Raw genomic sequence first — 12,427 nt, 5'->3', positions numbered from 1 at the left:
CCACACATAAATTTTGAGTTATCTGCCGTTGTATGGAAGTCAGGTGATAAATATTTCAGCTGAATAATCTACAATAAACTTGTTCGTTTTCATGTATTATAAGATGGACGACTTCCAAGCTAACTCTTTAGGTTTAGTGTGATGATTACCGTGTCAACATGATGGATGCAAAGAAGCCCCATTAGCGTAGCACGAAAATTACCCAGTTTTCTCTGCCAGCTAAAGTCTGGGGCTTTGAAGCTGTCACCATAAAATACAGGGTTTTGTAAACTATGAGTTTGACTTGAAAATGCCAATTCAAAGACCACTAGACTCACTCTGGAGCCCTTTTTCATGTAAAAAAGGCTTTAAGGAAAATCATGACACACTGAGGGCCTCCTCATGCTACATTCTAGGTAAAAAGTTTGAACCAATATTTTTACTATCATTAAACTGGTAAAGTTTTCTTTCTTTAGTAGAAACTCTATACGTGAAAGTTTTATTTCTCTACCTTAGTAACCTCTTGGTCAACTGTTGGCATCTTGGATTAAGCACCTGGGATAAATCCAGGGTTGGAGTCCACTCTGAATTTCAGATAATAAAATATTGATATAGTTGACATTATGAGCATATTAATAGATTGAACTTCAATCAGTCTTGTGAAATCGGTTTGGAAAGATCTGTTCTGTGTTTGTATTAAACTCACAGTCTTAGAGTTCAAAAGCATCTAAGAGATCAGTTAGCCTAGTGTCTGTCTGAAGCATAAATTCCCTCTCCAGCATCCTTGAGCAGTGGTCATCTAGCTTTTGCTTTGAAATACCTCCAGGGGTAAAAGATTCATTAACTCTCAAGGCAGTCCATTTTTTTTAAATAGCTGTAGTTAGAAAATTCATCTTTACATTGAGTTAAAAATTGCTTTTCTGTAACTTACACCGTTTCTTCTGGGGCCCAAAAGATAAATCTAATCCCACTTTCCAATATGTCACATATGTAAATGCCATGGTTAACCATGCTCCCAACCCCACTCCCATCCCCAGAAATAATCTTTTATGCAGCTAAATATCCTAGTTTCTTTGAACAATTCTTGTATATTTTGTTTTGAAGTCCACTGGTTATTTTTGCCTTGGTCTGTACCAGCTTGGTGACATATTCTAAAACAGATGTCCAGGACTGAACACTGTAATACAATCATTATCTACTAGGATTCTTCTCCACCTTGCAACATTTTAGGCTAATTTTTCCCTAAAAGAGTTGCCATTTCCCTAGAATTTCATAAGTGAAGGGCCAAGGTTTATACTATGCCTTTCTTGATCTCAGGCTTCCTGGTTACCTAAAGGCATAAAAAATACCCACCCAAATGGAGGTTAGGACCCTTCAGACTTGACAGGATGTCCCAAGACCACTAGTCACTACACCCTGCCCTGCTGACCAGATGTTATCATATGGAGAAGACCATATGCCTACCCAAGCTAAATGCCAGAGTATCCTTGTTGAATATCCTCTCTATGCTAAGGCTAAGTAAACCTCCTTTGTTAACTGGTACATGACCTCTGAGAACCTCATTTCTACCCAACATGAAATACGAATTAACAGGACCACAGAGCGCTGGCCTGAGTTAGGCTTGCCCCTCACAAATGCCATATTCCACATATAGTCTGACTAAGGCAAAGTCTTACTCTAGATGTAACTTGACCAAGGAAAGACATGGTAGGATCATCTCCTTTCATTCTGGATACTCTTCTTTCACAAATGCAGCTGAAGATCATGATAGCTTTTCTGGCTGCCAAGCTAAAATTTTGATTCACATTGACCTTGCAGTTACTGAAAAGCCCGTAGTCATTTTCATGTGAATAAAAGTTAAGCTAAATGTTCTGATCCTCGACTGGTAAAATGGATTTTTTTTCATCTACGAGCAAAGCATGATGCTATTCCTGGGAATAATATTTTGCACGTATTTAAATATTTCAATCCATTGGTTAATATATCTGTGATCTCACTGATGTGGATACTTTACTACTGCAGACCGCAATCCAACCATGTCTAGAACTCTTGGCCTTTGAGACTTTTGTCCATATTCTCTAATAAATTTATCACTGAGGGCCCAATCAACATTATGAGGGTCTTCATCAAGATCTTTGGACATTATGTGGACATGCAGGCTTTCCATCACTTGTCCTTCATTGTCTGTGTCACTGGCTCACCTTCCTTTCTGACCATATGTTTCTCTGCTGAAGTCTTTCCTCTACTTCTCCTATGCAATTCCTCATTTGTAATACATTGCAGCCTGCTTATACCCAACATGAGCGTCTCCATTTGCTCTTTGGGTAATCCTCAACTTCAGTTCTTTGGAATCTGTGGAATCCCATGGCTTATCGTGATATATCATTGAAAGAATTGGTAAAAATAGGGGCCTTTTGAAAAAGGAAAATCTTGGGGTCATTGAAAGAACTGCAGTTTCCCAAAGGGAATTCTGTCCACTCTCTTTCATCTCATTGCCTATTTCGAATGGTCTTTCCAAAGAAAGTATTCATGTTGTATAGGCATGAGGCTCTAGTATAGACTAAGAACTTTCAGCCTTTCTCATTTTTTATTCCTGAAATATATTTTCTGTTATAGTTTGCCCACTTTTCTTGTGCCCAACTTTGCCTTGAAAACACTGACTGTCAAAGTATATGTCAGTTGAAATTGGAGTGTTTTGTAAGTTCTTAAGAGAATTATTCTACCTCCTGCCGTTCTGCCACAGATAGCGGTATTAAAATGCAGTTGGTTTCTTAGTGACATTTTTGCAAGTGCTTATCCTGAACATTACGATGCTAGATGACCAAACTTCCAGTGAAATGATGTTTTCTGTTGCCTTTGGATGCATGATAAGACTAACCCCGCCAATTCCTTTAAAATGTGGTGCCCAGAACTGAACGATACTCAAGGACAAAAATACAGTGGGAGTATTACCTTCCTTATTCTGGAAACAATAATCTGTGAATTCATTCTCAGATTGATTTAGTTTTTTTGGTTGCTATGTCACACTTTTAATTCATACTTACCTTGGAGTCAATTAGAACATCAAAGATTTGTGTGTGTGTGTTATGTGTGTGTTGTAGTTAAGCCAAAACCTCCCCACCATCCTCAGCTGATGCAACTGATTGTTTTTAACATAACTGCAGAACTTTACATCTATTCCAAGAAATAGTGTCTTGTGTGTTTGTTGACTTGAGTCCAATTTCACCTTTATTAGATTCTGCCTATGTTTCTAGGCTGTTCAGATCTTTGGGGAATCTCAGTTTTATTATCTGGTGTGCCAGTTATCTCTGCCAATTTCATGTCATTTGAAAATTTGATAAATATTGATAAATATTCATTGATAGAAATGTTAAATCCAAAAAAAAATGTTAAATCCATTAGAATCAAGGAGAGAATCTCAAAACACCCCTATTAGGGCCCTTCTTCCAGGTTGAGATTGATCAAGGTTTTTTTTTTAAAGTATTTTAGTCTTCCCCAGTTACATATAAAAACAATTTGAACAATTGTTTTTAAAACTTTGAGTTCCAAATTCTCTCCCTTCCTCCCTCCTCACTTCTTCTCACTGAGAAGGCAAGCAATTCTATATAGGTTATACATGTGTAGTCATGCAAAACATATCTGTAATCGTCATATTGTGAATGAAAACATAGACAAAAACAACCTTAAGAAAATAAAGTTTAAAAAAATATGTTTTGATCTGTATTTAGACACCATCAATTCTTTCTCTGGGGATGGATAGCATAAGATTGATCTTCTTAATGGATAATCCCTGTCTTGTCATTCATCTGGTTCTGAATCTACCTCATTGAACTGAGCCACATTTCTCCATATTGTCCACCAGGATATTCATTATAGCCAGCATTTATATAGTACCTTGGGATAATTAGGTGGCACAGTGGATAGAGTGCTGGGCCTGAAGTCAGGAAGACTCATCTTCTTCGGTTCAAATCTGGCCTCAGATACTTCCTAGCTGTGTGACCCTGGGCAAGTCACTGAACCTTGTCTGCTTCAGTTTCCTTATCTGTAAAATGAGCTGGAGAAGAAAATGGCAAACCACGCCAGTATCTTCGCCAAGAAAACCCCAAATGAGCTCACCAGGAGTCAACAACAAAATATAGTGTTCTAAGGTTTGCAAAGCACTTTACAAGTTGACTCCTTTGTTCTTCCCTCCAACAACAGCCCTGTGAGGAAAGTGTTCTTATTATCCCCATTTTACAGGTAAAGAAACTGAGTCTGAGAGAGGTTAAGTAATTTGCCCAGAGTTAAAAGTATCTGAGGCTGTACTGGAACTCAGACCTTCTTGACTCCAATTCTAATACTCTATCTACTATGCCCCTTAGCTATCTCAGTTGACAGGGGCTTTGTCAGATCTCTTGCTGAAATCCAGATATTGTCATTCCTCTGACTTGTCAGTCAAGTACTTTTATGGGTTATAAATGCTTGACAGACATTACTGTATCTCACTACCTTAGCACAGTGTTTAGGATTGTATTTATAAATATAGGCTTAGCAAGTGTTTTAGAATTCATTCATTCAGTTGATGCTGACAACAGCCCTGTGACGTAGGAAATGTAGTACAGGAAAAGGAATACTGACTTCACATTCAGGGACCAGGTTCAAATCCCACCACCAGTGCTTGCAAATTGTATGACCTTGGGCAAGTCACTCTATGGCCTTGGGCCTCAGTATTCTCAACTGTACAATGAGGGAGTTGGACCAGATGGCCTCTAAGGTGCCTCATCATCCTCTAAGTGCTAACTCTGCCCATTTACAGATGAGGAAACTGAGGCTCAGAGAATTCATGTGACTTGCCCACTTGCCCATATGTTTAGAAAATGAGAATTTGACTTCTGTTCCGTTCTTGTTTCCCCTACATCACAGTATAATGCAATCACAAATGGACATGAGTTTAGCTTGGCATGATTTCGTCCTTAACCTTGATGCCTCCTAATGATCACCACTCCAAATTCTCAAAAGCTGTTCCTTCAAGAATTTGTTCCAGCATTAGGCCAAGAATCAGTGTGGAGCTTATTGACCTCTAGTTTGCAAAATCTACCTTCTTCCTCTCTTAGAAAATTGGGGCATTTACCCACCTCCAGTCTTGGGTATCTCTGCTGTTCTGCCTAATTCCCCAAATGTCACTGAAGCCCAGTGTCCTGGACTTCAGAGATGCTTAATGAATGCTTTTTGAATCTCTGCTTTGTTCCAAAGATGGTTCTGTTCTGAGCACCCACCACACCCCCAAACAGTCAAATCTGAAGCAGCCTTTTTCATCTCACTGCTATAGTGAAGGTGGCAGAATGATGGCAAAGGAAAGTCAGAAACTTTGACTAGGAATCATCATTTAGCTGTTGTTATTTTTAAGGTGTGATATTTTCCCAATGGCTAGCAAATTCACACACCTTGAAGGCCTGCACCATATCAGTGTAGACATTCTCACAATAAATGAAACCAGAAGACAAAAGAGTATTAGCCAAATGGAAGGCCAGCTTGCACAGGCCTTGGAAATGGAAATGGAATGAAGGGGCTAGAGAAACTGGCATCATTCTACCTTCCAATACTCTATGAAATGTTGTTTCCTGGTATACTTGGTCCCTGGACCTTACTGCACTCATGGTGAATGTAAGAAAGCAGCAAATGAAGAGCATTGCAGCTTTTGTACCAACAGTCACTGAGGAGGCTGCATAAGGAGAGAAATCCTGTGAAGAGTTTGACCAGATCCTCCAAAAATGTCAAAATATTTCTTGATTCTAAATGACCTCAATATGAAAGTGGGCCCAGATGGCAAAAACTTTGTTGGGAAGTATGGTTTGAGGTCAATAGGTGGAAGAGGCCAAAGGCTTACAAATAACAAAATCATAATAATAATAATGGGGCAGAGTGATATAGTAAGACGGGCTTGGGTTCAAATTCTGCTTTACATTTGCTAGCTTTGTGATCACTGGGCACATCATTGAATCTCTCTGTGTCTCAGTTTTCCCATCTATAAAACATTGAGACTGGGCTCAATGGTCTCTAAGGTTCCTCCCAGATCTAAATCAATGAACCTACCCAGAAGTTTCATGCCTATACAAAATTAATATAATAGAAAGGCCCCGAAAGTGTTAAGGACCAAACAGCAACATGAAAAGTTCAATTAGCTACCCATCCTGCTCTGGTCTTTCTGTTTGTGTTAGATCTTTGATTTCACTAGTAGAGGGAGCTCCTGAGAAGGGAAGCAGATTGGCATATTCTCTACAACTTAGAGTCTTGGAGATGTTGTTGGGGGTATTGACACAAATTAAGTGACTTGCCTAAGGTGACATGGTCAGGAAGTGTCAGAAGTGGGATTTGTACTCAGGGTTTTATCAGCAGCTATCATCAAGAGCAAGGATATCTTCTCTACCACCACCCAAACTGCCATCTATGGGCAAGTAAGCCCAAGAGCCTTAGGAATAGCAACACTACCACCACTACCTGCCTCCCAGCCATTGCCCAGGGGAGCAACCTTAAAGAGATAAGACCCAGAAATTATTTCTGAAGGTGATGTACCCCCGCCCTGCCTCCTCAGCAGTTGTAGCCATTGAAGAATCAGGAAACAAAGTTCTCACAACCCAAATCCTTGGTATTGCCAAGTGGTTCAGTGGATGTTATTTGATCAATAGGAATGCCACTAAAAAGATTGATTACTATCTGTTTTGCCATTGTACTTAAAGGACCACTGGGCTTTTCCATGGGACTTGTAACTGAAGCCTCCTTCATGTGTTGTCTCCTTCTATTACAATGGGAGCTCCTTGAGATCAGAGACCATCTTACTTTTCTATTTGTATAACCAGCACTTAGCCTAGTGCTTTGCATATGACGAACACTTTTTTCATTGTTGAAGACCTTTTCATTCATTCATTCATTCTTGATTTCAAGACCTGTTCTCTATCTGCTATGCCACATTGCTCTTTAGGGAATATATGACAGAACATAAAAAAGACATGCCTAGCTGGATATGCCAAAAGGAAAAAAAAACCAGCAATCATGCTGATGAACAAAGGATGTTAAATCCCATTACAATCAATTTCAAGGTATTGTTAAAATTATTTTATGCTGGAATGAGAAGGTGGGCTCAGAATTAAGCAGGAGAAGTGGAGTACCTTTGGGAAATTGTCTAGTGTTTTTAATGACCCTGAGTTTCCTCCTGAGACATAGGTCCATCTTTTGATGACCAATGCTTAAAAATATTTTAAAACAAGGAAGGAAGCAAGCATTTATTAATATCCTACCTTGTGCCAGGCACTGTGCTAATTGGTTTACAAATATTATCTCATTTGATCCTTATGACAGCCCTAGGGAGTTGCTATTATTATCCCCATTTTATTGGTGAGACAGAGGGTAAGTAACTTGCCCAGGGTCACATAGTAAGTTTCTGAGGCCAGAATTGATATCAGGTCTTCCTGTCTCCAGGCCTAAAAGCCTGTCATCTAGTGATGTTATATGGCTGAGAGCCATAGGATGCTCCAGTCTCTGAAAACTTGAAGTTGAGAATCACAGAGAAGGTGATGGAGAAGTATATGGTGGTCATAAGAAGGCTGCAATCCATTGCAAATAAGGAATTGCATTGGAGTTGTGGTGTTTAAGGCATGTCATCAGAAAAAATTATGAATGAAATTTAAAAATTGGTCATGAAGCAAGAGCAAAGGACAATCAGTGGAAGTCTATGTGTTCCACTGGTGTCAACACCACCTGAAGAGAATTTGGAGTAGCTCCGAGCTCACTGGGGGGAACCTCTGTTTGGTGAATCTATGGGAGCCATGACTGGAAGTTGTATGGGATGGGCATGAATGGATGGTCTAGAGCTGCACTGTTGGAGGGACTATCGAGTTCACAGATCCATCGAGAGTATTGGAGTATGTTGGAATTATGTTGCATTGAACATTGTATGACATGAGTGAGTTATTGCATTTCTTTCTACATACGTTTTTGTTGTAATGGAAGTTGTAATAGGGCTCAATTTACAGCATATTAGAACCAGAAGGGACTACAGAGCAGAGAAGTCATCTGTTCAGCACACCTGTGGAGATGAGAAAAATATGACTTTGGGAGATTAATTGGCTGGTAAATTGTAGGGCCGGGACATGAAGCTGAGTTGCTTGACTCCTAATCCATCACTCTTTCTAATCACAAAGACACAGAAGCTTGGTGTTGGAACAGACCTTGGACCATTTAGTGCAACCTCTACCTGAAAAAGGATCCCCCTCCTCAACATTCCCAATGATGGGTCGTCTGGCTTTCATTTGAATGCCTCTAAGGAAGAGAAACACACTACCTTTGGAGGTAGTCATTCCGCTTTTGGATAGTTTAATTATTGGGAAGGTTTGGGGCAGGGAAGGGAGGAGTTCCCCTTACATTGAGCCTAAATTTATTTATATTTATTGATTTTCATTCTTTCCTCTAGTACCAGGCAAAATAAGTCTATGCCACACTGTCTCTTTAACAAAATAGCTATAGGCTCACAGGCATATATATATATATATATATATATATATATATATATATATATATATATATATATATATATATATATATATATATATATATATTTACACATATACAGATCAATATAGCTATGTAACATACATATAAAACATATGTCTACAGACATAGACATATGTGTCTATACATATTATAGACTACATCTATATGTAGATTGTATCTGACATATGTATATTTGTCCAAGTGCATGTCTATAGATGTATATGTAGGTATATATATATATATATATATATATATATATATATATATATATATATATACACACATATATATATGTATATATGTATATATATATGTATATATATATGTATATATATATATATATACACATATAGGCATATGTAGGTATTCATATGTATATTTAGGTATATATTTACAGATATGTGTGTATATGTGTGTCTACATACATACATGTATGTTTCTGTGTGAGTATATATTACCATAATTACACATACCTACATAGATAGCTGTTATTTTGGGAGAGATTTAAGTTGTCTGATTTTCAATCTATTCAGTACAGGATTGCAGAAGAGCAGAGATTTGATTGAGCTGTGACTGCTAGGAGGGGATTAGTTTGACCAAAAGGAAGTAGTTTTTTCAGTCTTTTTGAGAGGTAGAATGGGGGAATGTGAACTGGAGAGATTGTGAGAGGGAACAGCTGTTGGGAATCACAGCTAAGGCAGGGCTAATTGCTCAAAGATTCTTGAGTCGTCTGAGCCTTGTGGAGTTTAAACACCATTCATGGGTCAGAGAACATTTGCGTCAGAAGGGAGACCATAAGGGTCATCTGGTACAAATGTCTCATTTTCCAGAGGAAGAAATTGAGACCCAGAGACATGGAGTCATTTGGCCAAGGCTACCCAGATAATCCTGGAAGAGTGACCACTAGAATATTCCTTTTCTAACTCCCAGGCCATGCTCGGAAGGTAACTGTGAGCCATTGTAGGATTTGGAGCATTGAAAATCAGGCTGTCATGACTAAAGTGGACGAACTTTGAAGTGGGGAGGGAGGGAATGTGCATTTATATAGTACCTACTGTGTGCCAGGCACATAGTGTTTTCTACACATTTCAATCCCATTTGATCCTCACAACAACCCTACAAGGTATGTGCTATTATTATCCCCATTTTACAGTTGAGGGAACTGAGGTATACAGAGGTTAAATGACTTGCTCAGCCAGGATCACACAACTAGTAAGTATCTGAGGCTGGATTTGAACTTAGGTCTTCCTGAGTCCAGGCCCAGCACTTTTTCCACTGTGCCACTAGCTACCTCTAAAGTGGTGTTTGAGATTGAAGAGGAAAAAAATTAGAAGGTAGTTGTTGTTCAGTAATTTTTTAGTCGTATCTGACTCTTTGTGATACTGGAGAAGTCTGCCGTTTCCTTCTGCAGCTCATTTTACAGATGAGGAAACTGAGGCCAATAGGGTTAAGTGATTTGCCCAGGGTCACACAGCTAATAAGTGTCTGAGGCCAGATTTGAACTCAGGACAGATTAAGATGTGAAGAATAAGGGCAGCTAGGGGGTGCAGCAAATAGAGCACCAGTCCTAGAGACAGGTGGACCTGGGTTCAAATCCATCCTCAGACACTAACTAGCTGTGTGACTGTGGGCAGGTCACTTAACCCACTTAACCTCTAACGTGGGGTGGGGAAAAGATGTGAAGAGTGAATATTGAGCATTTAACTATTCAGGGCTTCCCCTCCCCCTCCAAGAAGTAATGCTTCCTGTTTGGCAGAAGAGACAGCCATAATAGCTCATTTACTTTTAAAATGGGAGATGACTTCTACAGACCCACTCAATGGTAAGCCTTTAAGCATTATGCTGATCTGTATATTTATAGAAGTAAATCTAGAAAAGTGAAGCATCCAATGCAAATGTTACCACTTAAAGCCTTGACAGTAATTTAGGACCATATTCTGGAACGTAATTTGGCAGCAGAGACACCTAATGAGGATTCCCCATGTTTCATCCTTTTTAAAGAACCATGCTACCCTTTAAAACACTTTGCTAGAAGACCAGTTTTCTGGGGGGAAACAGCATAACCTTTCAGTCTGTAGAAATCCTCTAACCTTTCTTCCAAGAAAAGAATGGAAGGCATACTTGTTTTAAAGAAAACAAAACAAAACAAACTTCCTGATTTCTTGGCTATCACCTACTTGCTTAGGATAGGCTTCAATTTCAGACTGAAAGGATAGTCTGTCCTCTTGAGAGCCCTGCAAGAAATGCTAGCAAAACTGGAAAGCAGTTTAGGAGAATTTGGGTTCAGATCAGCACTGTACACCACGTACCACCATAAACGGCAAATGAATGCTTGACCTAAATCTAAAAGGTCACACCATGAAGAAATAAGAAAATGTGACGAGGTGCTTTTACAGCTATAGTTAGGGAGACGACACTTGGCCTGTTGAGGGTGCTGTATCAAGAGTGTTTTGTACTTCAGATGAATACCTACTATAAGTGTGACTCATGCCACAGCCTTTGTTAACTTTTTAATGGAATCTAACTAGGGGGGAGGGGAAAGGAACAAGTATTTATTAAGTGCCTACTGTGTGCTAGGCATTGGACTGAGATCTTTACAGATATTATCCCATTTGATCCTCACAACAGCTCTGTGAGGTCGGTGTTATTAATATCCCCATTTTACACTTAAGGAAACTGGGGCAGATAGAGATCAGATGACATCCACAGGGTCATAGGGCCAATAAGTGTTTGAGGCTGGAATTGAACTCAGGTCTCCCTGACTCCAGGTGCTGCACCTCATAGCTTTATTTCATTCAATTCACTAAGTATTTAATGACTATGTGTGTGCTCCCCTCCATTTCAAATCTCTCCTCTCTTAACTTCTGTGACACTACATTATCATGGTTCTTCTATGTCTCTAAATTGCTACCACTGTGTTTCCTTCACTGGATCCTTTTCTTCCTGCCCCCTTAACACAGGCTTTCCCCAGACTTCTTTTCCTGTCCCTCTTCTTTTTTTTCCCCTCAATATTCTCTACCACGTCCACTTATAGCCTTAATTATAAACAAGATGTCGATAAGTCCCAAATCTGTATTTCCAACCTTGACCTTTCTCCTGAGCTCAAGACTTGCACTTATAACTGTTCAATCCATCCAGTTATTGTCATCATCCCATTCCCATCAAAATCCACCTGGTCCAAACTGAATTGATCACATCCTTGTCCCAAATCTGTGCTTCCTGCAGACTTCCTCTGTCATCCCAATAACTCATTCCCAACAATCTAATTACTCTTTCATTGATCCTTTGCCGTTACGTACCATTTGATCCTCACAACAACCCCATGAGAAAGGGGCTGCAGGGATTACTAACCCTATTTTAGATATGAGGAGGCTAAGGTTCAGAAAAGGTGACTTGCTTGTGCGTAAGTACGACGTATCAGAGATGGACTTTGAATCCAGATCTTTCTTAATTCTTTAAAGCTATTGTCACTATTTTGTGCTGACTGTATTGGATACCCACCTTTCCCTTGTGAGGAACTACAGGTCTTAATGGGGGAAGGTTTTAAAATTTTATGAAAGGAGAAATGTATTTGTTTTTTAGGTGTCAAACTGGTTTGCTAATGCAAGACGTCGCCTTAAAAATACTGTCCGGCAACCAGATCTGAGTTGGGCTTTGCGAATAAAACTCTACAATAAATATGTGCAAGGAAATGCAGAAAGACTTAGTGTGAGCAGTGATGATTCATGTTCTGAAGGTTTGTTGAATTTTTTTTATTTGCTCCTGGATTTAGAAGGTTACCTTGATTTTTAATTGTTTTTAACAAGTTAGTGATCTGTCCCATAAGACCTATTGGTGCCATATTGGTTCTTTTTTATTGCATGAGGTAACTTTGCTGTTGTAATGTTGTAAATGACCAACAGATTTGTTATATTTTCCCCTT

The 12,427-nt window shown here is 39.2% G+C and overlaps 1 protein-coding gene across 1 annotated transcript in view; it reads left to right on the top strand.

Moving 5' to 3' along the window:
- Positions 1–12,427, top strand: part of MKX (mohawk homeobox) — a 108,606-nt gene that overhangs the window by 11,504 nt on the left and 84,675 nt on the right. The window contains exon 4 of the mRNA XM_020990524.2: positions 12,088–12,241. Within this exon, the coding sequence (XP_020846183.1) occupies positions 12,088–12,241 (154 nt within the window). The remainder of the gene's footprint in view (positions 1–12,087; positions 12,242–12,427) is intronic.

This window comes from Phascolarctos cinereus, unplaced genomic scaffold, assembly GCF_003287225.1.
Source record: "Phascolarctos cinereus isolate Bilbo 61053 unplaced genomic scaffold, phaCin_HiC Scaffold_1;HRSCAF=81, whole genome shotgun sequence".
Classification (NCBI taxonomy): Eukaryota; Metazoa; Chordata; class Mammalia; order Diprotodontia; family Phascolarctidae; genus Phascolarctos; species Phascolarctos cinereus.
Note: the sequence above shows the minus strand (reverse complement) of the source record. Positions and strands in the feature narration are given on the sequence as shown.